At 42.4% G+C, this 27,067-nt stretch overlaps 1 protein-coding gene across 1 annotated transcript in view; it reads left to right on the top strand.

The window, feature by feature from the left end:
* LOC139371185 (membrane-associated guanylate kinase, WW and PDZ domain-containing protein 3-like) overlaps positions 1-27,067 on the top strand; it is a 169,384-nt gene that overhangs the window by 137,237 nt on the left and 5,080 nt on the right. Inside the window, exons 5-13 of the mRNA XM_071111351.1 lie at positions 627-833; positions 3,329-3,497; positions 4,958-5,037; positions 12,902-12,959; positions 14,435-14,541; positions 16,783-16,974; positions 21,952-22,560; positions 26,189-26,220; positions 26,795-26,957. Coding sequence (XP_070967452.1) covers positions 627-833; positions 3,329-3,497; positions 4,958-5,037; positions 12,902-12,959; positions 14,435-14,541; positions 16,783-16,974; positions 21,952-22,560; positions 26,189-26,220; positions 26,795-26,957 — 1,617 coding nt within the window. The remainder of the gene's footprint in view (positions 1-626; positions 834-3,328; positions 3,498-4,957; positions 5,038-12,901; positions 12,960-14,434; positions 14,542-16,782; positions 16,975-21,951; positions 22,561-26,188; positions 26,221-26,794; positions 26,958-27,067) is intronic.

Raw genomic sequence — 27,067 nt, 5'->3', positions numbered from 1 at the left:
TTTACATAATGTATCAAAGTGGTAACTATCCAAACATTGGTATTCTTATAGGCTCTTAAGGATCTCATACACTTGTGTAAGCCTCATGAAAGCTAAAAGAATGGCGGTGTTCAACTATCTTAATGAATGTTGAATAATTATGTTTTCTCTGCATAAATTTAGATACGCAGAGTGTTCAGCAGCTAGTCAGAGATTGATCCATCCGTGACCTAAATTAGCAAATGATGCTCTGTTTTCTTCACAGAATATTTTTAGGCAGTTAAAAAATGTAAAATGTAGAAAAGCTACATTTTCACAAATGTAGATGTAAAATGTAGATGTACATTTTCACTGGTATTGTGCTGGAGATAATGAAAATGAGTTTGAAAATGGTGGAATTGCCACCATACACCTGTGTAAGCCTCATGAAAGCTACAGTACCGTGATTCCAAGATTGTGGTCCCCTTACTTAACCAGTTATTTTTCAGGTAGCCTAAATGCACAATAAATGGCAATAAATGGCAATATCTTACCATCTTACCATACCAGCTACAGGTATGGTTAAGAATAGGGAACGTGTCAGACACTCATATATCTCTCTCTCGTTCTCTGTCTCTGTCTCTGTCTCTGTCTCTGTCTCTCTCTAGGTAACTACTATGGGACCCCAAAGCCCCCAGCGGAGCCCACCCTGGTACAGCCTGACCTGGTGGATCAGGTGCTGTTTGATGAGGACTATGACAACGAGGTCCAGCGAAAACGCACCACGTCAGTCAGCAAGATGGACAGGAAGGACAGCGTGGTCCCTGAGGAAGAAGACGATGATGAGAGGCCACCTCTGGCCAACGGCCTCCCAGGTCAGTACATCTCATACTCAAAACCCCTCTCCTGCCCTTTCTCTCTTTCCTCAGGATAGTTCTCTGTTGTACCTCACATATTTCTCCCAGTATCTGTCTCTCATGTTCTACTTTTAGCTCTACATTATGATGACTATGGACCAGGGGTGGAACACAAATGATTTTCCAATTGTTCCGCTACGAACAGAACCCCTATTTTCTTTGTTCCATTCCTGTGTTTCCGACCAGCATAGAGTTCTGAACCTACAAAAAAATAATATTTTTTACATTTACAGTAGATAGAGAAACTTGCTACGGAATTGGTAAGCTAGTTGTTTACATGTTTGATTGGTCATACAAGTGCAGGCGCGAGATGGGAAGAGAGTGAGAAAGAGGGATGGACATGTAGGGGGCTTGGCATGAAGCGCTGAACATTATTACCTGACATGAATTGGAATGTGTTTAGGCTATTATTACCATCAGAACTACACTGAATTGCAGAAATATATACTAGATATTCTGAATATTTTTGGAACAAAAAATAACATTATTAAACGATTCTCAAGATTTTAAAATAACGATTCTGTTCCGGAACACTACAGATCTGTTTCCGTTCTGAGATTTTTTTTGTTATTTTCCAGTTTTTCGTTCTTTTGCCTGAACCTATTCCAACCCCTGCTATGGACAATATCATTTTTTTTCTCTATAATATATTTCTGCTCTATACATTTCTGCTCTATATATATTGACCTATGGAGCTCTGATCATCTTCCCCATTACTCCCAGTCTGTGCTATCTGTCATGCTCTGTCTGTATAGCCAGCCACTTCCCGCAGGCTCCATCTCAAGGTTATGCCTCAAGCACATTCAGTATCAGTAACACTTTCTACTGGAGTGCAGGTTACCTTGAAGGCAGCAGACTTCTTACACAGAGACCAGAGACTCTGTGTGTGTTATCAATCAGGACCTCTCTCTCAAAGGAGCAGTCAAAATCAAATTTTATTTGTCACATGCGCCGAATACAACAGGTGTAGGTAGACCTTACAGTGAAATGCTTACTTACAAGCCCTAACCAATAATGCAGTTTAAAAAATAAAAACAATAACAACATTTTTTAAATAAGAAATTAAAGTATGTGCCCAAGGATAGCCTGACTCTAAGATAAATGGGTTACAGTATGCCTGCTGTTGTTTTATTATCAGGCATGCAAGATGGACAGGAACAAGTCTTTCTAAGTCAAATAAATCACATGTCTGCTGTACTGCAGCAATGTGGGGGTGTTAGGAACTTTTCATTCTAAACCAACCATAGATGGAAACAGTTATGAACGGATCAGAAGGTTAATGGAAAAATTAAGCGTAATGCCCAAACTTCCCTGGTCTCTCTGTGAAAGACAAACCCTGACCCCTGGCTGACTTCCTGTATGTGTCTAGTGCAGGGGTCACAAACCCTGTTCCTGAAGAGCTACCGTCCTGTAGGGTTTCGCTCCAACCCTAATCTAGTGCACCTGATTCTAATAATTTACTGGTTGAGAAGCTGAATCAGGTGAGTTACAACTAGGGTTGGAATGAAAACCTACAGGAGGGTAGCTCTCCAGGAACAGGGTTGGAGAGCCCTGGTCTAGTGCAGTCAGTATGGTGTGAGCTGTCAGGCTCTCAGCCCTCTGAACTCTCCACAAGGAGCTGCCCCAAGGCTGCCCATTGTGCATGTTTACATGAGGCAAGTCAAAGCATCCGGTGTGTGTGTGTGTGTGTGTGTGTGTGTGTGTGTGTGTGTGTGTGTGTGTGTGTGTGTGTGTGTGTGTGTGTGTGTGTGTGTCAGATTAGCATGGGGAGTCAGACTCATTTGGAGAAGTTTGCCAGTTCCTCCCCATCCTTCAAGTAGATAGGGGATATGTTGTAAATATCAGTAAGTCATGGATGCGGTAGTGTAGTATTTACTGAAATACAGAATCACATGCACAAATTTGACACGCTTATCGGCTGCATCAGTTCTGGGGAATAAACTAGAATAAGCTGTGTGGCCTTGAGTGTCATTGTATCATATACTTGTGCAGAGGTTAGCATTACACAAACAGTCCCTCCATTAGCAGCTTTTTATGGCCCGAAGTTTGCAAGGACCAGTTGGGTGCAAAGTTGATTGGTGTGCTTTTATTGCAGTTCTCATTAAATTAATAAATAAAACATTTTTTAACATAGAAATAACCATACATAGCAGTGGGACAGTATTATTGTGCCCTAACTGCTTCAAATGGCCTTTTTTTACTATGAATCCACCTCAGCTACTTGTATAATTTAAATCCAGGGGGAGGGTACCACATATGCATAAATACGCTCACACGTACATGCACATGCAAATGAAAAAAAGAGTATTGGTGAACAGAACACACCATCTCTCAAACCCTCCCCCCTTCCACTGCATACTGGGAGGCTGGAGGTGTCCATGCAGGCTAACCTTCTCTCTCTCTCTCTCTCTCTCTCTCTCTCTCTCTCTCTCTCTCTCTCTCTCGGGCTACAGAGCACAAAGAAGGGGCATCGTGGAGGAAGGTGGTGCCCAGCTACACCCAGTCCAGCAGTGCCATGGACTTCCGTATGTGGAGCTCTCTGCCCGGCGATGACAGCCTGGAACCCCTGCCTCTCAACTGGGAGATGGCCTACACCGAGACGGGCATGGTCTACTTCATAGAGTGAGTACTGCACCAGCTCCTGTATATCTACTCAGGAACAGGACAAAGAGACAGCATTTTAGTCCTGGTTGGTTACACAGTGCTACGACACTGTACGCGCATAGATAACTCCTGAGTTCAAAGCGCATTAATATGAGCTTAATATGTTTCAAATGCAGAACATGCATTTCTGCTCTAGACTGAATGTGGAATGTTATGTACATTACAGGTTATGCATGGATGACTATATCTGATCAGCATCATGCAAAGTATCATGACATTGTTGATTAGATTAGTGAAGCACATAGCACAGGTGTTACATAAGCCATGCCGAACAGACAGAGGATTTAGGTTAGTTAGGTAAACAGGCCAATGCCTGGACTGGTGTGGGACTCTTTCAAATCTACTTATATTGACTTACAGCCCTAGCCTACATGATTGTTCCAAAAGTGGTTCAGGTCAAAGCTAATGAATTTGATGGTTTCTCTTCAAGACAACTTCCTGACAAATCAATACTGTGTTTTAGGAACAATTTAGTAAATATAGCTCTCAGAAGCCCTTGAGTTCTTTGTAAACGGATTTGGCTTCCAGCTAGATCTCTGTTACCCGACCCGAGCCCGACGTGTTAGGGCCGGGTAAGGCAGTTTTTGCCATCAATAACTAGCTACTGGTAGGGCTCGGGTATCACTAAATTGATCACTAACATTTTGAAGCTGAGCCATTTGCTAATGCTCTGCTGAGCAGTGCAGTCATATCTGACTAAGATCATAACATGGTGTCAGAAGTGCTTCAACCTCGTCAAATATAAGACCAAGAGATTATTTCACAGAAAATAATAATGTTCCTTGAGTTTTGGAGTTTAGAGTGACGAAAAGTAGCTAACAGCTCTCTCATGTCTTGTCATTAGGGCCTAGTGGTTAGAGCGTTGGACTAGTAACCGAAAGGTTGCAAGTTCAAATCCCCGAGCTGACAAAGTACAAATCTGTTAACCCACTGTTCCTAGGCTGTCATTGAATTTGTTCTTAACTGACTTGCCTAGTTAAATAAAAGTTTAAAAAATGTCAATGAGCAGCCCAAGTAGAGCTGTTGCTATGGATACTCAGAGCGCCAAGTGATAGGCTGAGAAGAACAGCTAATGAATTTACTAAAGATGGAAGTTATTTCTGATTTCGGGTTTCGGACAGGGCCGGGCCTTGAATTTGGCAGAAGCAATCGGGCCTTGGTAAGGTAGGGCCTGAACGTCGCCGGCATCTACTTCCAGCCACAATATCATAATGAATACTCTGTTTCAGTTTTCCTTCATTTGAATGCATAGCAGGATGTATAAATGTGTCAATACAGTTACCTGTGTAGCTTTCAAAGAAAGTATAACAGAATATAGAGTAGGTGGGTACATGACTGTCTACCTTTACTCTCATGAAAATACCAGTGTCAGTAGCTGGCTCAGGTTTTTGAATGTTTCTCTTATCTGCCCTTAACAGTCACAACAGCAAGACCACCACCTGGCTGGACCCCCGCCTGGCCAAGAAGGCCAAGCCCCCAGAGAAGTGTGAGGATGGAGGTAAGGCTTCTGGGCCTCTACAAGCTTCATGTGCATAGATCTTTTGGTAACATGATACCTTGCCGGTCCAGACTCCCAAATAGCAACATTCACAATGGGGCAACAGAGGTTTTCTTGTCTTCTCATTTGTGGTGAAAGCTAAAGAAGAGTCTCTCTTGTTGTCTTCCTTTGCAAGCAAGTTGGCTAAACCAGGCCCCCAGTGTCCAGTCTGGAGCATGAAGTCACAAGCTCTGCTGGTCGGTTACTGATTAGTGACTTAGCGGTGCAAAAACCCCGGTTTGACCTATAAAGCCTATGTAAATGACGATCGCTAACTGCCCCAAAGACTGTTTTGGGCTCTACATTTGGTTTATTATGATCAAGTTCAATCCCCACGATGAATTATTTTAAAGTTTTCTACAAATCATGATATTTAATGAAATAGTGATCCATTCTGACTACTACATTTGTCGTCACATAGGACCACGTGCTGACACAGACAAATCACAGGGCGGCAGGCTACAATGAGGCTCATGCCATAGACATTAAGGTTGACTTCCTCAGGCAGGATGAAAACGACAACATCGACTATGATCCTTTGCTAGTTACGGCCACTTTAACAATATTTGTTGCCATTCAGCCCCATTCAGCAATATGGCGTGCTTCAAATTCAAGTTCTTTCGGCTTCATGTGTCATTAAGTTTTTTTTTTATAGAAACACTTGGATGACATCAGCGCTTTTAATGTCTTTGGGCTAAACATAATTTTAATGAACATGGCTATCTTTTCTTATGTTTCAAAATATCCTAGAATAACGCTATCACTTCGAAACAAAATAACTTTTGAGGGGATTCTATTAACACCGCAGCTCAATCAGGTCATACACACTCAACGTTAACAAAACAAAGGAGATGATCGTGGACTTCAGGAAACAGCAGAGGGAGCACCCCCCTATCCACATTACCTGGACAGTAGGCGAGAGGGTAGTAAGATTTAAGTTCCTCGGCGTACACATCACGGACAAACTGAATTGGTCCATCCACACAGACAGCGTTGTGAACCTCAGGAGGCTGAAGAAATTTGTCTTGTCACCAAAAGCACTCACAAACCTTTACAGATGCACAATCGAGAGCATCCTGTCGGGCTGTATCACCGCCTGGTACGGCAACTGTTCCGCCCACAACCGTAAGGATCTCCAGAGGGTAGTGTGGTCTGCACAACGCATCACCGGGGGCAAACTACCTGCCCTCCAGGACACCTACACCACCCGATGTCACAGGAAGGCCATAAAGATCATCAAGGACAACAACCACTCGAGCCACTGCCTGTTCACCCCGCTATCATCCAGAAGGCGAGGTCAGTACAGGTGCATCAAAGCAGGGACCGAGAGACTGAAAAACAGCTTCTATCTCAAGGCCATCAGACTGTTAAACAACCACCACTAACATTGAGTGGCTGCTGCCAACATACTGACTCAACTCCAGCCACTTTAATAATGGAAATTGATGTAAAAAATGTATCACTAGCCACTTTAAACAATGCCACTTAATATAATGTTTACTTACCCTACATTACTCATCTCATATGTATATACTGTACTCTATACCACCTACTGCATCTTGCCATCTTTATGTAATACATGTATCACTAGCCACTTTAAACAATGCCACTTAATATAATGTTTACATACCCTACATTACTCATCTCATATGTATATACTGTACTCTATACCGTCTACTGCATCTTGCCATCTTTATGTAACACATGTATCACTAGCCACTTTAAACTATGCCACTTTTACATGTTTACATACCCTACATTACTCATCTCATATGTATATACTGTAGTCAATACCATCTACTGCATCTTGCCTATGCCGTTCTGTACCATCACTCATTCATATATCTTTATGTACATATTCTTTATCCCTTTGTGTGTATAAGGTAGTAGTTGTGGAATTGTTAGGTTAGATTACTCGTTGGTTATTACTGCATTGTCGGAACTAGAAGCACAAGCATTTCGCTACACTCGCATTAACATCTGCTAACCATGTGTATGTGACAAATAAAATTTGATTTGATTTATTAGAACATTGACTATCCAGTAGCAGCTCACTTTGTTGAAGCGAACCATCCCATCTCCTCTCTCAAATACACAGGCATTGAGCATGTTGCTCTACCAAGGAGAGGAGGTAACATTGAGATCCCATTACTACAAAGAGAGGCTTACTGGATATCCAGTCTAGTCCATCTAAAAACATTGACCCCTAATGGTCTGAATATTGACTTTGATCTCAGGCCCTTCTTATGAACACATTTTCCTTTATGAACAAGTCTTATAAATGTACAAATTATTTTTACAGCTTGTTAGCATACACCTAATATGTCCCCCCTGTTGAGGATGTTCATTATATATTAAGGTTGAACCAATATTATATGTAGCAAAAATGAAATACGAAATTGTGAAATTGAATGAAACAATAATGTATGTTGACGCTAATATACAGTGGGGCAAAAAAGTACTTAGTCAGCCACCAATTGTGCAAGTTCTCCCACTTAAAAAGATGAGAGAGGCCTGTAATTTTCAACATAGGTACACTTCAACTATGACAGACAAAATGAGAAAAAAAATCCAGAAAATCACATTGTAAGATTTTTTATGAATTTATTTGCAAATTATGGTGGAAAATAAGTATTTGCTCACCTACAAACAAGCAAGATTTCTGGCTCTCACAGACCTGTAACTTCTTCTTTAAGAGGCTCCCCTGTCCTCCACTCGTTACCATTCTCCCAATGTGATTTTTTTTTCTCATTTTGTCTGTCATAGTTGAAGTGTACCTATGATGAAAGTTACAGGCCTCTCTCATCTTTTTCAGTCATCTTTTTCAGTGGGAGAACTTGCACAATTGGTGGCTGACTAAATACTTTTTTGCCCCACTGTACATATATATATATATTTTAAACCTTTATTTAACCAGGCAAGTCAGTTAAGAACAAATTCTTATTTTCAATGACGGCCTAGGAACAGTGGGTTAACTGCCTGTTCACGGGCAGAACGACAGATTTGTACCTTGTCAGGTTACTAGTCCAATGCTCTAACCACTAGGCTACCCTGCCGCCCCAGGGTACAAGTGATGGGTAGCCTATGGTGTACAATATTCCATTATGTTTCTATATGATAACAATAGCATAATATATTTAATATGCCATATACTATTTTGTTAACAGTTTCACTAATTCATTTTTATTAACATAATCATTATGACACACCCCTCACCACTGTCATTGGTTACACTAATTGCATTAATGTCTACATAACCTGGTTCAAGTGTTTATGACATTACCCTGAGGAAGGCACAGTCATTGGTAAATACCCATTAAATTGCTGGCAGATTATACATGGAGAGTGCTACTTTCTTTATTTTGATTGTTTATAGTTTATTCGCCATTAGTCAGCACCCCCACACTAACTATGTTCTGGGTGTGCACCAGCTCATGGTTTTTTTTCTTCTAATAAGGCTACAATGTTGTTTGGTTTATTGTTTAGCTAAAAGCTAGCTAGCCTTTCAGCTTCCCACTTCTCCATGTGAAATAATCAGATTTATAATTAAATAATATGCCTGATAAATATTATTTAACTTAACCTACAATGTTATCCCAGTTTGATATGCTGCTTGACTGTATTCACTCCCATCAGCTAAAAATAGAACCTCATCATGTTTTGGTCGCACATCTTTCGCTGTTGTTTTCACCAATAGCCTGGAATAAATTGTTATTTTTTTCGAAACAAAATACCTTTGGGGGGATTCTAGTAAAGCTACAATGTTGTTTGGTTTATTGTTTGAACAGTTGCTGAAATTATATTTAATTATCAATGCAAAATAGGCTATTTTGATGTAGAGCCTATAGATCAGATCAAGGAACAGATCAAGCTTCATTACCAAGCGAGATATGGCGCGTTATGCCCTGTTCGCGTCATATTTCATTACGCTGTACGTCATCTTAACAGTCTTGCGCTGCTACTGAATGGACCAGTCCAATGTTTGTAACGCAAGATGGAGAGCCTGTCTCTCGCCAGAGATCTCATATATTTGGGGAAATTGCAAAATATGACCTTTTCATTCAAGACAGGATAAATATATTGTATATATAGGCATATATAAAACCTCAACCTCATTCACTAACTTTATTGCGGGTAAAGCTAGCTTGCAGTGTAGAGCAGCTAGCTAGAGACCTAAAAGCTAGGCTAGGTTTAAGATACCATCGTAGCTAGCGACCGCCACCTAAAAGCAATTGTGTATGATTTAACATTACTATTAAAATATACTGTATACTACTCACTTATATGAATGGGTAAAAGTTGCTAACTATCACATAAAGCCTTCACCGAAAACCACATATTCTCATCTACTTCACTGTTTTGGAAACGTCCTGTTCTTCAACGGACTCTGGCTGGACTAAAGTCGACCTCAAAGTTTGAAAAAAGTGTGTGGTGTCCGTCTCACAACGGAGCCTTTAACGCTTGCGTTTTCACTCCGTTGTGGATGTCACCATTGAAATGCATGACATCTGGCACACCGTAACGGAGTGCTTATGGGTAATGTGAACAAGGCTTTACAATTAGCATGTGGCACGGGAGCACATTGAATGTCGGAGCGCACTACAATGAGCCACCCCTTTTGTGACGAAAAACAACATTGCGACACTGCGCTACGCTCTGAAACTTCTGTCTCTGTAGGGTATAAATGGACCATACATACATCAAGTTCTTGCAGAACACACATGGAGCTTTACACATGGCTATGCTCATCAGCCCCTGCCCTACAGTATACTATGCATTATTTCCCACATACACATACTATACACACAGCTTAATAAATATGTACTGTATGACTACATTCCCAACTCAGTGGCCTTGTGGTTAGAGTGTCCACCCTGAGATTGGAAGGGTGGGAGTTTGATACCTGGCTGAGTCATACCAAAGACCTGGCACTCAGCATTAAGGAGATAGATTGGGGGTAGGGCATGCTTCCTGTCCAGGGGGTGTACTTATACATCAAGCTACAGAAACAGGAGATAGACGCCTATGAGTTTTACGTTACCATACAGACAGGATTGTATAACATCTTCTGACATGATGATACTTTCCTTAATAAATGCCCCCAGCTCAGGATCATGTGGGCTGCCTACATGTACAGTGCCTTCAGAAAGTATTCACACCCCTTGACTTTTTCCACATTATGTTGTGGTAGATAGAAATTGATTAAATTTATATTTTGTGTCACAATAACCCATACTGTCAAAGTGGAATTATGTTTTTATAAATGTTAACAAATTAATTAATAAATGAAAAGCTGAAATGTATTGAGTCAATAAATATTCCACCCCTTTGTTATGGAAAGCCTAAATAGGTTTAGGAGTAAACATTTTCTTAACAAGTCACATAATAAGTTGCATGGACTCATTCTGTGTGCAATAATAGTGGTTAACATGATTTTTGAATGACTACCTCATCTCTGTACCCCACACAATTATCTGTAAGGTCCCTCAGTCCGGCAGTGAACTTCAAACACAGATTCAACCACAAAGACCAGGGAGGTTTTCCAATCAAATCAAATGTATTTATATAGCCCTTTGTACATCAGCTGATATCTCAAAGTGCTGTACAGAAACCCAGCCTAAAACCCCAAACAGCAAGCAATGCCGGTGTAGAAGCACAGGAGTACATTCAATGCCTCGCAAAGAAGGGCACATATTGGTAGATGGGTATGAATAAAAAGAAGCAGACATTGAATATCCCTTTGAGCATGGTGAAGTTATTCATTACACTTTGGATGGTGTATCAATACACCCAGTCACTACAAAGATACAGGCGTCCTTCCTAACTCAGTTGCCGGAGAGTGTAACGTCTGCTTCCAACTCACACCCTAAAACATGTAGATCCTCTGAACGCAGCTCACTTTCCAGCCCACTTTCCAGCTCACACTCTCAAACACGTAGATCCCCTGAACGCAGCTCACTTTCCAGCCCACTTTCCAGCTCACACTCTCAAACACCTAGATCCCCTTAACGCAGCTCACTCTCCAGATTCCAATTACCTGAATTCTAATCACCTGTTCACACACCTGTATGTCATTATCACACACTATTTAGTTCAGCTCTTTGCACCCCATCACGGTGAGGTATTGTTTGTTTTGGGACACATGTATTTTGGAGAGATGGATTTCCCGTGATTGGCCCATGTATGATAGTTTTTGCCCGCCTCACTAATGACGCCTATTCTCTGCCTGTACTCTGGCCTATTGGATTTCCTGTTATCTACTTATTGTCTGATCTCCCGGACTACATTACTAGCCTTTTCCCTGCCTGTATGTTGCCCTTTTGGACCCCCTGTGTATGACAATCTGCCTGCCCCTGGGCCCAGCTATCTACTTCCTCCTGTGGTCCTTTGCAATAAACACCTGCTGCGCCCTGCGCTTGAAACCAGCTCTCTGTCTCCACTCGTGTTCATTACAGAGAAAACTGAAGATGGATCAACAATATTGTAGTTACTCCAAAATACTAACCTAATTGACTGAATGACAAGAAGGAAGCCTGTACAGAATAAAAATATTCTAAATCAAGCATCATGTTTGCAACAAGGCACTGAATAAATAATACTGCAAAAAATGTGGCAAAGCAATTCACTTTTTGTCCTGAATACAAAATGTTATGTGTTGGGCAAATCCAATACAACACATTACTGAATACCACTCTCCACATTTTCAAGCATAGTGGTGGATGCATCATGTTATGGGTATGCTTGTAATCGTTAAGGACTGGGGAGTTTTTCAGGACAAAAAAAGAAACGGAATGGAGCTAAGTACAGGCAAAATCTTAGAGAATACCTGGTACAGTCTGCTTTCCACCAGACAGTGAGAGATTAATTAACTTTTCAGCAGCACAATAACCTAAAACACAAGGCCAAATCTACACTTGGGTTGCTTACCAATAAGACAGTGAATGTTCCTCAGTGGCCAAGTTAAAGTTTTGACTTAAATCTATTTGAGAATCTATGCCAATACCTGAAAATGGTTGTCTAGCAATGATCAACAACCAATTTGACAGAGCTTGAAGAATTTTTTAAAGAATAATGGGCAAATGTTGCACACTCCAGGTGTGGAAAGCTCTTAAGAGATTTATGCATTAAGACTCACAGCTGTAATCGCTGCCAATGGTGCTTCTACAAAGTATTGACTCAATAGTGTGAATACTTATGCAAATATGATATTTCTGTATTTCATTATCAATAAATGTGCAAACATTTCTAAAAACATGTTTTCACTTTGTCATTGTGGGGTATTGTGTGTAGATGGGTGAGAAAAAAAATATTTGATCCATTTTGAATTCAGGCTGTAACGCAACAAAATGTGGAATAAGTCAAGGGGTATGAATACTTTCTGAAGGCACTGTATATGTTGAGTTTTTATTCAACAAGGAGTTAATCAGCTTGACTGATTAACTTGAATGCCAGGGGTGCCAGGAGTACCAGGAGTGCCCACTCGTTTGCCTGTCCATTCCCAGGGTGTGTGGCTGTGACGTGGGCTAAGTGCAGGGAGAGAGTGGGGGGTATGGGGGATACACAGGGCTCTGGTCCGCTGTTTCTAATGGATTTTTAAAGGCAGGCTGGTGTGCTGCCTCTGAAAAGCAGCTCCAAAGCTCTCTCTTGCGTGAAGAGCCAGGCTGCCTGTCTGCGAAAACTGCAAAATGTTAACCAAATCATTGTGTCTGGTGTCTGCTGGGCTCTTCTCATCACTACGCCCTGTTATCCTGTTATCCAGTGCTGTACATTTGTATGTTTTGTGTGATAGTACTTGAACACAATGCGTCTCTTCCTGTATCCACAGAGCTCCCGTATGGCTGGGAGGAGATAGAGGACCCACAGTATGGAACATATTATGTAGAGTAAGTCTGTTCAGCCTGCCTGTACATCTGAGAGATACTATACCACAAACCCGTATTCCCCAGCAATACCATAGATCAAAAACTAACCATAGGTACACTATACACTAAGTATACAAAAAATTAAGAACACTTGCTCTTTCCATGACATAGACTGAGCAGGTGAATCCAGCTGAAAGCTATGGTCCCTTATTGATGTCACTTGTTAAATCCACTTTAATCAGTGTAGATGAAGGGAAGGAGACTTTAAGCCTTGAAACATCTGATACATGGATTGCGTGTGTGCCATTCAGAAGGTGAATGGGCAATAAAAAATATTTAAGTGCCTTTGAATGGGGTATGGTAGTAGATGCAAGGTGTACTGGTTTGTGTCAAGAAACTACAACGCTGCTGGGTTTTTCATGCTCAACAGTTTCCTGTTTGTATCAAGAAAGGTCCACCATCCAAAGAACATCTAGCTAACTTGATACAACTATGGGAAGCATTGGAGTCAACACGGGCCAGCATCCCTGTGGAACACTTTCGACACCTCGTAGAGTCCATGCCCAAACAAATTGAGGCTGTTCGGAGAGCAAACTCGATATTAGGAAGGTGTTCTTAATGTTTTGTACACTCAGTGTATATAGACAGCAGGGATACAAAGTGTTACTAGATATTTTGAGAACAATACTATTCCATGATCAAGGCTTGTATTGGTTTTTCAGTGGGTGCTAATCTAAAGATCTGTTGGTAACATGACATTTACCCAGGTGAAAACACAGCTGTGTGTGTGTGTGTGTGTGTGTGTGTGTGTGTGTGTGTGTGTGTGTGTGTGTGTGTGTGTGTGTGTGTGTGTGTGTGTGTGTGTGTGTGTGTGTGTGTGTGTGTGTGTGTGTTTACAGAAGATGTGTGAGTCTGTTTACAGAAGATGTGTGAGTACTGGCTGCTCCAGCATGACATCTCTGAAACCAAGCCATTATAGCAGCAGTAGGGAGAGGAGGAGGGTTGTGAGAGTTATCAATGAGGGAGGGGGAGGAGGTGCTAGGAGAGGTAAAGGAGTCTGTTTTGATGAAAAGGAAACTCTTTCTTTTATTACTGGTATTGTAGAAAAGTTCCTCCTTTAGTAGAGGCCATGGGGGAGAGAGAAGAACTCAAAATGTTTGTTTTTACAAGTAGAGTCAAAGACAAATGGATGGGGACTTATTGCTGCCAGTGTTCCAGTTCAAAATTAACTATGTGTAAAACAATGTAGCTTTGTTATGTTAGAGGGACAGTTATTATGTCACTAAAGAGAATCCCTATTGTTAATCGATTGAGAATTAACGTATAGTCCCTTCTATAAGACATGCTTTAACCATTCAGAATAATTCATTCAGAATTAATCACACACAGATGGTTCACAGAATTACACACAGATGGTTCATGGTAACTTGTATGTGTCTGTGTAAGTAAATTGGTGTCAAAAATGTAAATCATTCAATGGATTGTTTCTGTTTCAGTCACATCAACCAGAGAACCCAGTTTGAGAACCCAGTCCTGGAGGCTAAGAGGAAGCTGAGCCAGGAGACTACTGTCTCTATCCAGCAGGGGGCACCACCACCTCCAGGTAGACACTGCTCACCTAACTTTTTCTTTACCTCCATCTTTCTTCAGCTCTGGATAGCTTTCAGAAGGCTGTTATACAGACAGATTGAAAACACACTCAACAATGCCATGATTGTGTGTTGACCTCCTACACCTCATTAACGGGGTGGCAGGGTAGCCTAGTTGTTAGAGCGTTGGACTAGTAACCAGAAGGTTGCAAGTTCAAATCCCCGAGCTGACAAGGTACAAATTTGTCATTCTGCCCCTGAACAGGCAGTTAACTAGGCTGTCATTGAAAATAAGAATTTGTTCTTAACTGACTTGCCTAGTTAAATAAAGGTAAAATTAATACAAATGAATTCTGTGTTGTGTTGAATAGGTTTGAAAAATGTGGCAGCCATCTCCTTGCTCAAGGTTGTGGGAGTCATGTCAACATGCATAAATAGCTGTTCGCAGCTAGCCATGTATGATCAACTCTGAGGACAAGTTCTCCCCCACTCACACCAGGGTTGGGGACAAGCCACTCTTCTTTTTTATTTTTTTATTTTTACCCATTTTTCTCCCCAATTTCGTGGTGTCCAATTGTTTTTTAGTAGCTACTATCTTGTCTCATCGCTACAACTCCCGTATGGGCTCGGGAGAGACGAAGGTCCTCCGATACACAACCCAACCAAGCCGCACTGCTTCTTAACACAGCGCCATCCAACCCGGAAGCCAGCCACACCAATGTGTCGGAGGAAACACTGTGCACCTGGCAACCTTGGTTAGCGCGCACTGCACCCGGCCCGCCACAGGAGTCGCTGGTGCGCGATGAGACAAGGACATCCCTACCGGCCAAGACCTCCCTAGCCCGGACGACGCTAGGCAAATTGTGCGTCGCCCCACGGACCTCCCGGTCGCGGCCGGTTACGACAGAGCCTGGGCGCGAACCCAGAGTCTCTGGTGGCACAGCTGGCGCTGCAGTACAGCGCCCTTAACCACCCTGACAAGCCACTCTTCTGCCATAATAAACCATATGAATTAAATATGCTTTCATTGCAGTGGATGTATAATACATTACAGTGCGGGGAGTACAGATTGACAGTCATGTTTTGCTGCCGAGGCTTACACATATGAGAGGAGGGAGGGAAGGGGAGCGGCTCTTAGAAATCGTGACAGCTGTTGGAACAGCACATCTTTAGGGCCATCTCTCAACTAGCTTACTTGCTAGCCAGGTGGGGAGGGACTGAGATAGGCATCTACCCTGTGATTGCACCAGACTATTGTCAGATGGTTGCTATGATGTACCCAAAACAACAGCAGTTGCACCTCAGGCTAGAGTTCCCCCGTTACAATACTCCAAGCCCACAGATTCCCAGAGCATCTAATGCAACACAGAGGCTCATCTGCAGTGTCTATCATCCAAGGGAGCTGAGTGGAGACCATTTCATCATACCTCAGCTTGGATCGACCCAGGGGCGCAACTTTGGTTTTAGAAGTGTGGCGGACATAATTATATATTTTTTTATCCAGTCGGATAAACACTCCAAACACCCTACCCGACAAGCAATTTGACTGTGAATATGTACATTAGATTCTCTTGATCCATTGAACACAACAGCTAGAGTCCATCCACACTGTATTTTATTCCACTCAACGTCTCTATGGGCCATACAGTACCATACAGTCAGCACAGGGCTGCTTTGCTACATCATATAGGACTGGAATGTGTCTCAAATCCACTTTAGCCTAGACAGAGGTAGAGACAGTCAAGCAGAGAGAAAAGATGCTATGCTTCTATTATAAAGTGCTGATAGGACAGTAAAGCCAGCGAGGGAAACGCTCAGCTGGCCCATTTAATGCAGTATACCTCTGACAGCCTGTTATTTACTGGACTGTGTGTCCATTGTCGTATGTATGCTGCCAATGACCTTATGTTGTTCCAATCTTATTTTTCTGACTCACTGGCTCTATAGGGAGAAAATGAGAAAGGACCTCATGCCTACTGAACAATTCCAGAGGTGTTATGTCACTGTTTGAATCCACAGCATTTTAATGAATCCCACAATGAACGTCAGACAAATAATGTAGCTACTAACGCTATAATCTTTTGTCTGTTACTGTTTTAGTTATCATACAGGGCAGTGTTTTAGTCAAAGCAAATGTGACTATTGTGACTACATTGGTCTTAAGGTTGTTACTTTGTTACTATGTTGATTTTTTAACGCCTTATTTAGTTATGCAACTTCCTCTAACTTTCCCACTGTGACATACTTACCGCAAGGTGAGGGGGGTGTGTCAGGCTTCACCCCAGACCCGTCCCAGCTGCAGGGGGAGATGTTCCACACTGCTCTGAGGAAAAGCTCCCAGGGCTTTGGCTTTACCATTATAGGGGGCGACCGCCATGACGAGTTCCTGCAGGTGAAGAACGTCCTCAGCGACAGCCCTGCTGCCCATGACAACAAGATTTCCTCCGGTGAGAAGTACACTGCTGCACTGCCCTGTGCGGAGCCACACACTTTTACCAGCTCAAAAGGCAGCTACTTAATAAAAACCTGGTTGGTCCCTATAGAGGGGCTGTACTTACCCTAACACTTCCCCAAGAGATACAGTGAAAGGGAGAGCAGAAATTCTGTTCAATGTGATCATTTTAGGCAGAGAGCATTGCCGCTGGAAGTATTGCTGCTGAGGGTGCTGTAGCACCCCCTGAAATATATATTTGTTTTTATTATTAATACATCTTTTTAATTCAAAAATTTTCCCAAAAGTAGTGCACTGTACAAACATTCCCCCCACAACCCCTAACAACTTTCCGTGGCTATGTCAGAGAGACAGGTTATGGTGCATTCTGTGTGTAGCCCAGTATCTTTGTTGCACACTCTGATCTTCCTTTAGCTTTGATGCTGTCTGGGGCTCTGCATCCTCAGCAGCTTTTCTTGTGTGAGCTGAGAGGGGCTGGCGGTTGCTGTTCTCTGAGCCAGCTGTCAGGGTGAGATGTAAAAGGATACAGCTCTCACCTACATGCAATAATGATTTGCCTGGCTAGAAGCACCGCAAACTGAAGTCTGTTAGAACAATGGAGAGAGGGAGCAGAGGAGAGAGGGAATAGGCAGGGAGGAAGAAGGTAAGGAGGACAGAATATGAAAGGGATGGGGAGCAAGGTTGGGCTCAATTCATAATTATGGAATTGACTCCCATTCAACTCATGAGTTAAAATTTGAATTGACCACACTCCACATGATGTAGAATTTTAGTTTAATTTAATTCAGTGCAATTCAAAGAAATTCCACTCAGTCATAAAATATGAGAATTTCATTGAATCTGACAGGTCACACTTTCAGATACCAAAGAATATATCACTTTTCTCTGGAAACAATGTTAATATACTATCTTAACCTTAGTGCTTAGAATAGCCATTTTTATTTCCACCAATCAGTTCTTCTTCTTCTTTGGTACCATGGCATTCGTACATTTTGTTTGTGCATGCCGCAACCTATTGTGCGGTAGTGTTTAGTCAATCACGTTACATTTGTGATACCAAAATATATACCACTAAATAATAATTAAAAACCCACTACCCCATTCCACTACTTTGACCCTATCTGCTCCTGCCAGCGACCTAAGAGGACGGGACATCACCACTCAACACACCCTGTAACTCTTCTGAAGTTAAATCTTGTATACCCAAATACTACTTTGCAGCTGCCACCACAACTGTGATTTACGTTCTCAGTTGATAACCATTGCTATGAATGCTAAGAATCCAACCTTACTGAAGCATATATCAGTCATTGGCCTATCCCTCTGTGCTGGCACAGATCTACTACTCATAGGGATCCTCTCCAGATCCCCTCACCCTTCATCCATCCATCTCTACTTTCTTTACTGCCTCAGCATATGACACCTTCTGCACTATTCTTACTCTGGCCACCTCAAACTACCGCTCTTGTACCGGACACCTCCGATTCCCAGCAACATGGGCACACCTACAGTTGACACACATAATTGTATCCATCGAAACTACAAAGTCCTCTGTCCCATGCCCTCCTGCACACTTCCCACATCTTGGAATCTCCCTCCTATACACTGCTGCAACATGACCATAAACATTGCAACTGAAACAGCGAAGTGGATTCAGTACAAAATCTCTAATAGGATAACTGATATATCCAAACATGACTTTGTCAGGTAAAAACTCAGACTAAAAGGTAAAAATTCAGAAGGACTGACAGCGAGTCTGTTTCACCACGCTCACTACTTGCTGCGTCGCACCAAACTGCGGGGGCGTCACAAACACCAGGAATCTTCAACTTCAATCACTCCTTTCAATGGTGCCATATTCCTAAGCACAAAACAAGAAACAGATCTCAATCCAAGTGGTGTGACATGGAGCACAAACAAATATCAGAAGTCCACTACAGGTTACTTTGACTGATTCAACTGCAGCCAAATCCTTTCCCACCCACCCTGAAACCACAAACGGATCTGCCAAAAGGCAAGAATCCACTTTCTCAAAAAATGTCACTCCTACTGGACCAGATTCTTCTTTATCACGTCCATCAATGCCAGGCTCAGGTTCCGAGCTCTTCAGCACGCCTTCCACCTCACTTAGCTAGTCCTCATTCACTTCCAATTCACCTCCAGAACTCGGTCTGGCGCTCGGCTCACTTTGTTTGCACTTGACACCAATCTTCTTCGACAGCCCATCTCCATTTTTATCGCCATCTTCCTCAAACTTAACTTCACCCTCTGCTTTAATCATTCTCTTCAACCTCTTCTTACTCTTTTTCCACCTTCATTCCTCCTCAGAAATCCACCTTCTGCTCCAGTCCCACCAATCATTTAATTTGTTTGGCTTCGTTTTGAAGGCCTCAGGGTCAACTTGAGGGTTAAACTAATGTGCACTCTGGGAAATGTAGTACTTCCCCCATTTTAAACAAAATGTAAGTGATAAATGAGATATAATAGCATACAGGTTGTTTCCCTTGATCATTAATTTAATAAAAAAATGTAAACAATATTTGATATAACAACATGTTTGATGTTTTATGTACAATATCTTTACAGTACAATATCTTTAATGTACAAGGGAGGAGGTGAGGGCCCTGGTGGAGTGGTGCCAGGAAAATAACCTCTCCATCAACGTCAACAAAATGAAGGAGCTGATCGTGGCCTTCAGGATATAGCAGAGGGAGCATGGCTTGATCCACATCAACAGGCCGCAGTGAAAAGGCTGAAAAGCTTCAAGTTCCTCTGTGTGCACATCACTGACAACCTGAAATGGTCCATCCACACAGAGAGTGTGGTGAAGAAGGCACAATAGTAATAGCGCCTCTTCAACCTCAGGAGGCTGAAGAAATGTGTCTTGGCCCTTGAGACCCTCACTAACTTCTACAGATATACTATTGAGAGCTTCCTGTCGGGCTGTATCACCGTCTGGTAGGGCCCTCCAGAGGGTGGTGTTGTCAGCACAATGCATCACACTGCCTGCTCTCCAGGACATCTACAGCACCCGGTGTCACAGGAAGGCCAAGAAGACCATCAAGGACTTCAGCCACCCAAGTACCAGCCTCTTCACCCGCTACCATCTAGAAGGCAGAGACAGTACTGGTCATTCAAAGCTGGCACCGAGAAACTGAAAAACAGCTTCTATTTCCAGGCCATCAGACAGTTAAATAATCACTACTAGCTGGCCTCCGCCCAAGTACACTGCCCTGAACTTTAGTCACTGTTACTAGCCGGCTACAACCCGGTCAAACCTGAATCTTAGAGACTGCTGCCCTATGTACATTGTCATTGAACACTGATCACTTTCATAATGTTTGCATACTGTTTTACCCACTTCATATGCATATACTGTATTCTTGTCAAGGCTCATCCTCTATAACTAATGCTGAACACACCTTCTCTTGTCATATACTGTCCATAATGTCTATACACACCATCATATACATATACAGTTATATCATGGACTCTGACATTGCTCGTTCTAATATTTCTATATTTCTTGATTCCTTTCTTTAGATTTTTGGTATTTGCGTGTATTGTTAGGTATTGTTAGGCATTAATGTAATGTTGGAGATAGGGACATAAGCATTTCACTACACCCGCGATATATGTATGTGACTAATACAATTTGATTTAATATTTGTATAGACTAATATAGAATAGAAGAGGCATTTGAATTTCACTGAATTCAATATATTATATGTTTATATATTACATTTCCTTTCATTCAAATTCAAATTGATGTATCCTATTAACTAATTCAATTCAAATGCAAGAATTGAATAGAAATTTGAGGCATTCTCAATTCAATTCTGAAATGAGCCAAACCCCTGATTGGGAGAGATGGGAGGATGAATGAAGGTGAAGAAAAGATGGGGTGGCAACTATCACAATGATCTCAAACTGTGTTTCTAATACACAAGGAAATGAAACACATACTTCCACTTGCTAATCAGGAAACACTTGGGTATGTTGTGGTGGCCTGTCATTACAATTGCTACACAGAAACCTGGTAAAATTATGTTTGTAGCTAGTTTAGCTGCCACCGAATGGCTCTGAATTCACTCTCAGCTTGCAGTCAAAGCTATAATCACTGATGGAGTTGACTGTAGTACTCTCAAATTGTATCCTGATGTTGACAGCAGATGGGAGTATTCACATCATTGCTAACTTAGCTAGCTAACATACATTTTGAGAAAACAAGTTAGCTATATTATGTGGCTAGCTAGCTAGTGTTGGCAACGTTTGGTGGTCAATGGGCGGCAGGTATTCTAGTAGTTAAGCGCGTTGGGCCAGTAACCGAAAGGTCGCTGGTTCGACTCCCTGAGCCGACTCGGTGAAAAATTGGTTGATATACCCTTGAGCAAAGTACTTAACCCTAATTGCGACTGTAAGTCAATCTGGATAAGAGGGTCTGCTAAAGGACTATTTTATTTAAGGAGATTGAGAGCTAGCTAAACTGCTGAGCTAACAAACAATGTAACAAAAGTATAATTTTGGATTAGAAAAATACTCCAACAGGCTCTGCATTTCAGGAATCATAATAGCAAGTACTCCTGGTGCACTGTTAAATTATTTATCCATTTAAACATTTATATTTTGACTAAAACTCAGTTTTTGGTATAGCCCTCACTGGTTATCATGCAATTTAAACGTGAGCCTGTGGGAGGTTTCGGACTCGGCGACAGTTGCTATCCATTGGAGCTCTGCAATTGGTTGCCCACAATTCTGGGCTGGGCTTAGCGAATGGTCAATTCTGTCCGTCACCAACAGGACACTCATCTAGCTATCAAGCTATTATATTGCCATAACAATCATTACATTGCCCATGGATATGTCTGTATATTCTCACTGTTTGCTTTGGCTTGTTTCTTCTCTCTCCAACCCTTCTCTCTTCTTCCTTTCTCTCCTCTCCTTTCTCTCCCTCTGTGGTTTTCCCCGCCAGGCGATGTGATCGTGGAGATCAACGGGAAATGTGTGCTGGGGAAGACCCACCCTGAGGTGGTGCAGATGTTCCAGTCCATCCCAGTAAGTCAGTATGTTGATATGGTGCTGTGCCGCGGCTACCCGCTGCCCCCAGACGTGGCGGAGGACACCGAGAACCCACCTCCTCCGCCCCTGCAGGGGGGCGAGGTGGTGACTGCCGTGCCCCTCATCAATGGCCAGCCCCTGCTGGTGAAGGGCGACGTGCTGCACGGCTCCTCCCAGGAGCTCCACTACGTCACCACCGACGCCAGTGGACGGCCCATGGTGGCCGCGCTGCCCAACGGGAGGCTCTCTGAGCAGGGGGGAACAGGCCTGCTGCAGCCCGAGCTGGTGAGCGTGCCCCTGGTGAAGGGCCCGGGAGGGTTTGGCTTTGCCATCGCAGACTGTCCCCTTGGCCAGAAGGTGAAGATGATCCTAGACGCCCAGTGGTGCCGCGGCCTGCTTAAAGGGGACGTGATCAAGGAGATCAACCGTCAGAATGTTCAGACTCTGAGCCACGCCCAGGTGGTGGACATCCTCAAAGACCTACAGGTGGGGAGCGAGGTCAACGTGCTGGTGCTCAGAGGAGGTGAGTCACAGTGTCTTATTAACACTGCCTTGTGGTTACATAACACCAACACTATGCCTGTTCCTACTGCTGCGACATCACTGTTGCCGCAGCATTAGTGTGATACAGTGATTTCTCAATGTGACCTTCAGTGTCCTTGGTGAGTCAGTGTCCTTGGTGAGTCTCTGTCTCTCTGTCTCTCAATGTGCTGATACTAGGAGGTGAGAGATCGGATCAACTACCACTCATGTACACACACTATGGTATGGTATCTTGGTGATGTCACTATGTTTGCAATAGGTGAACACATGAGGGACTGTTGCCTATTTGGCATAAATTATCACATAGTAATGACAATTGTAGAGTCACCCTATGCAACCCAACTCTCCTGTCAAATATATATTTCACATATTCCCATAAACACCTCTCTGTATGCACAGATCTCTACCACATCTCCCTGTACAGGATATATACTGTATCTCTTCAGGCTGCTTCACAGCTTCTACTAAGGCTCTCTGTCAGGCATTCATACTGCAGTCTGTTGCAGTCTGTTGCAGGCCTGGGAAGGGAAGTTGCATAAGCACGGGTCTCTGTCTGCTCTGCTCCTGGGGAGAGAGGGAGGGGAAAGCACCCTTCAAACGTCTCACACATCCATCTCCAGTCGCCCTGGGGAAATGGTACACAAGTCGATGAGCTCGGATTTGCTTTGATCATCATCGGAGGCAGGGAGAATTTCTGCATGCTTCTATATCCTTGGCCCTTTAAATGGACACTTCGGGATTTTGACAATAAAGTATTTTTTCTGCTTCCCCATAGTCAGATGAACTTGTGGATACATATTTATGTTTCTGCGTGCAGTTTGAAGGAAGTTGCTAACTAGAGTTAGCGTAATTGCTAACTAGCAATACCTGACCTCAGTGACTGACCAAAAATTAAGGAAATATTTGACTATGTACAGACTCAGTTAGCATAGCCTTGCTATTGAGAAAGGCCTCCAAAGGCAGACCTGGCTCTCAAGAGAAGACAGGCTTGCCCACAAAACGAGGTGGAAACTGAGCTGCACATCCTAACCTCCTGCCAATGTATGACCATATTAGAGACACATACTTTTAATAAACTCACATACAGTGCCTTGCGAAAGTATTCGGCCCCCTTGAACTTTGCGACCTTTTGCCACATTTCAGGCTTCAAACATAAAGATATAAAACTGTATTTTTTTGTGAAGAATCAACAACAAGTGGGACACAATCATGAAGTGGAACGACATTTATTGGATATTTCAAACTTTTTTAACAAATCAAAAAAATTGGGCGTGCAAAATTATTCAGCCCCTTTGCAGCCAACTCTCTCCAGAAGTTCAGTGAGGATCTCTGAATGATCCAATGTTGACCTAAATTACTAATGATGATAAATACAATCCACCTGTGTGTAATCAAGTCTCCGTATAAATGCACCTGCAATGTGATAGTCTCAGAGGTCCGTTAAAAGCGCAGAGAGCATCATGAAGAACAAGGAACACACCAGGCAGGTCGGAGATACTGTTGTGAAGAAGTTTGGATACAAAAAGATTTCCCAAGCTTTAAACATCCCAAGGAGCACTGTGCAAGCGATAATATTGAAATGGAAGGAGTATCAGACCACTGCAAATCTACCAAGTCCTGGCCGTCCCTCTAAACTTTCAGCTCATACAAGGAGAAGACTGATCAGAGATGCAGCCAAGAGGCCCATGATCACTCTGGATGAACTGCAGAGATCTACAGCTGAGGTGGGAGACTCTGTCCATAGGACAACAATCAGTCGTATATTGCACAAATCTGGCCTTTATGGAAGAGTGGCAAGAAGAAAGCCATTTCTTAAAGATATCCATAAAAAGTGTTGTTTAAAGTTTGCCACAAGCCACCTGGGAGACACACCAAACATGTGGAAGAAGGTGCTCTGGTCAGATGAAACCAAAATTGAACTTTTTGGCAACAATGCAAAGCGTTATGTTTGGCGTAAAAGCAACACAGCTGAACACACCATCCCCACTGTCAAACATGGTTGTGGCAGCATCATCGTTTGGGCCTGCTTTTCTTCAGCAGGGACATGGAAGATGGTTAAAATTGATGGGAAGATGGATGGAGCCAAATACAGGACCATTCTGGAAGAAAACCTGATGGAGTCTGCAAAAGACCTGAGACTGGGACGGAGATTTGTCTTCCAACAAGACAATGATCCAAAACATAAAGCAAAATCTACAATGGAATGGTTCAAAAGTAAACATATCCAGGTGTTAGAATGGCCAAGTCAAAGTCCAGACCTGAATCCAATCGAGAATCTGTGGAAAGAACTGAAAACTGCTGTTCACAAATGCTCTCCTTCCAACCTCACTGAGCTCGAGCTGTTTTGCAAGGAGGAATGGGAAAAAATGTCAGTCTCTCGATGTGCAAAACTGATAGAGACATACCCCAAGCGACTTACAGCTGTAATCGCAGCAAAAGGTGGCGCTACAAAGTATTAACTTAAGGGGGCTGAATAATTTTGCACGCCCAATTTTCCAGTTTTTGATTTGTTAAAAAAGTTTGAAATATCCAATAAATGTCGTTCCACTTCGTGATTGTGTCCCACTTGTTGTTAATTCGTCACAAAAAAATACAGTTTTATATCTTTATGTTTGAAGCCTGAAATGTGGCAAAAGGTCGCAAAGTTCAAGGGGGCCGAATACTTTCGCAAGGCACTGTATCTATTGGGTCAAATACCACAGTGTGCAATCACAGCAGCAACATGTGTGACTTGTTGCCACAAGAAAAGGGCAACCATTGAAGAACAAACACCATTGTAAATACAACCTATATTTATGTTTACTTATTTTCCCTTTTGTATTTTAACTATTTGCACATCATTACAACACTGTATATATACATAAGACATTTGAAATGTCTTTATTCTTTTGGAACTTTTGTGTGTAAAGTTTACTGTTAATTTAGATTATTTATTTGACTTTTGTTTATTATCTATTTCACTTGCTTTGGCAATGTAAAAATATGTTTCCCATGCCAATAAAGCCCTTTGAATTGAATTGAAAGAGCGACTGAAGATACTGAATTCATCTCATCATCTTATATGTTCTTGATGACAGTCCTTGGGTTAGATTCTTCACATCGGAACAAAAGAATTGAGCTAGATCTCCTGGTTACATCAGGGTCCATAAACCCTATCACACTTTTCAGACTGAACCGTCATCCCCTTTTGGCTTCCAGAGAGGTGCATGCTCGTGAATCAATTTAGCTATATTAACAGTGGGAACAATCTGAGCGTGAGAGATGGAACATGTGTGTGTACTGTACAGTTAACATAATTGTTCATTGGATTTTATGCATGACTCTCTCTGTCTCTCTCTGTCTCGCTCACTATGCTAGTCCTCTCTCATGTAGGTCCCCTCTCTCAAATGTACATATCTCCTATTTATCTTTAATAACACAGTGATGTCATACTTCTTGATGGATTAGGCTACAACACTGTTTTAAACCTCCTGAGTCTAGACTATTGAAACTGTTATTCCTACACTGCTCTCGTTCTCTGTTAGGTAGACAGTGCCATCTACTGGTTGATGTCTCATTAGTACTTTAAAAAAAAATCTTCCCATGACTCTTCCTTGTGTTTTTCACAGGTCAGACATCTCCTGTGAAGAGCCTGAAACCTGTGAGTAAAAGAAAACACTTTTATAATACTCTGTGTTTTACTATTGTGTGCCCAGACGCTTATCCCCCATTTTCTTATTAAAGTCTTTTGTCCTTGAGTGGAAAGCAGTTAACCAGCAAGCCCCAATGCATCACATTAAATGATAACTATACATTTGAATATTGATTATGTTTGCTTTGAAAATGGTCCTAATTACTTCTATTCAGCATTCCTTTTTTTGTCTGGGGATTTCAATGGTAATGAAGCACATAGCCTATTTAGATAATATTGTATATTAGTATGACAGCTTTAGATGAAGCTAGCCTTTTCAACAGTAGAGGCCTGTCAGCGCCATAGGAACCCTTTTTTTAGCCTGTGAATGGTAAATTACATTCAAAATTCCATCGGCCTTTGGTTTACTATTGAGCTTGCGGTGGTAATGTGAAAGCAATGCGGGAGCCTGCGGTGGAATGACCTTTCGTTCCTTTAGTATTCAATCACCATTACATCCTGTGCTATGTGTCTGGGTAATGAGATGTACATAGACTGTGTGGTCTTTAATGTGCTCTAATTGCGCTGTCTGTGGCCCCATCAGAGGCAGGAAATTACATCTAGCACAGAGACTCTGGACTGTGTCACAGACTCTGTCCCCCAGGCCCTCCCTTTCCACTCCAGCACTTCAACCCTGCGCAACAACTCCCCCAAACGAGACGCCACAGAGATGTACCTCAAGTCCAAGGCCCTGCTGGAGAGCAAGCGTGAGTGCACATACTATAGCAACACATACAGACTGAGGAGGCCTAGTACTCTTATGCTCAGTTATTCCATCCATAGCTCTGTAATGGATGCCAGTGTTTCATTTGTAAGT

This window comes from Oncorhynchus clarkii, chromosome 17, assembly GCF_045791955.1.
Source record: "Oncorhynchus clarkii lewisi isolate Uvic-CL-2024 chromosome 17, UVic_Ocla_1.0, whole genome shotgun sequence".
Lineage (NCBI taxonomy): Eukaryota > Metazoa > Chordata > Actinopteri > Salmoniformes > Salmonidae > Oncorhynchus > Oncorhynchus clarkii.
The sequence above is the reverse complement of the archived record's forward strand: the minus strand, read 5'-3'. Positions and strand labels throughout refer to the sequence as shown.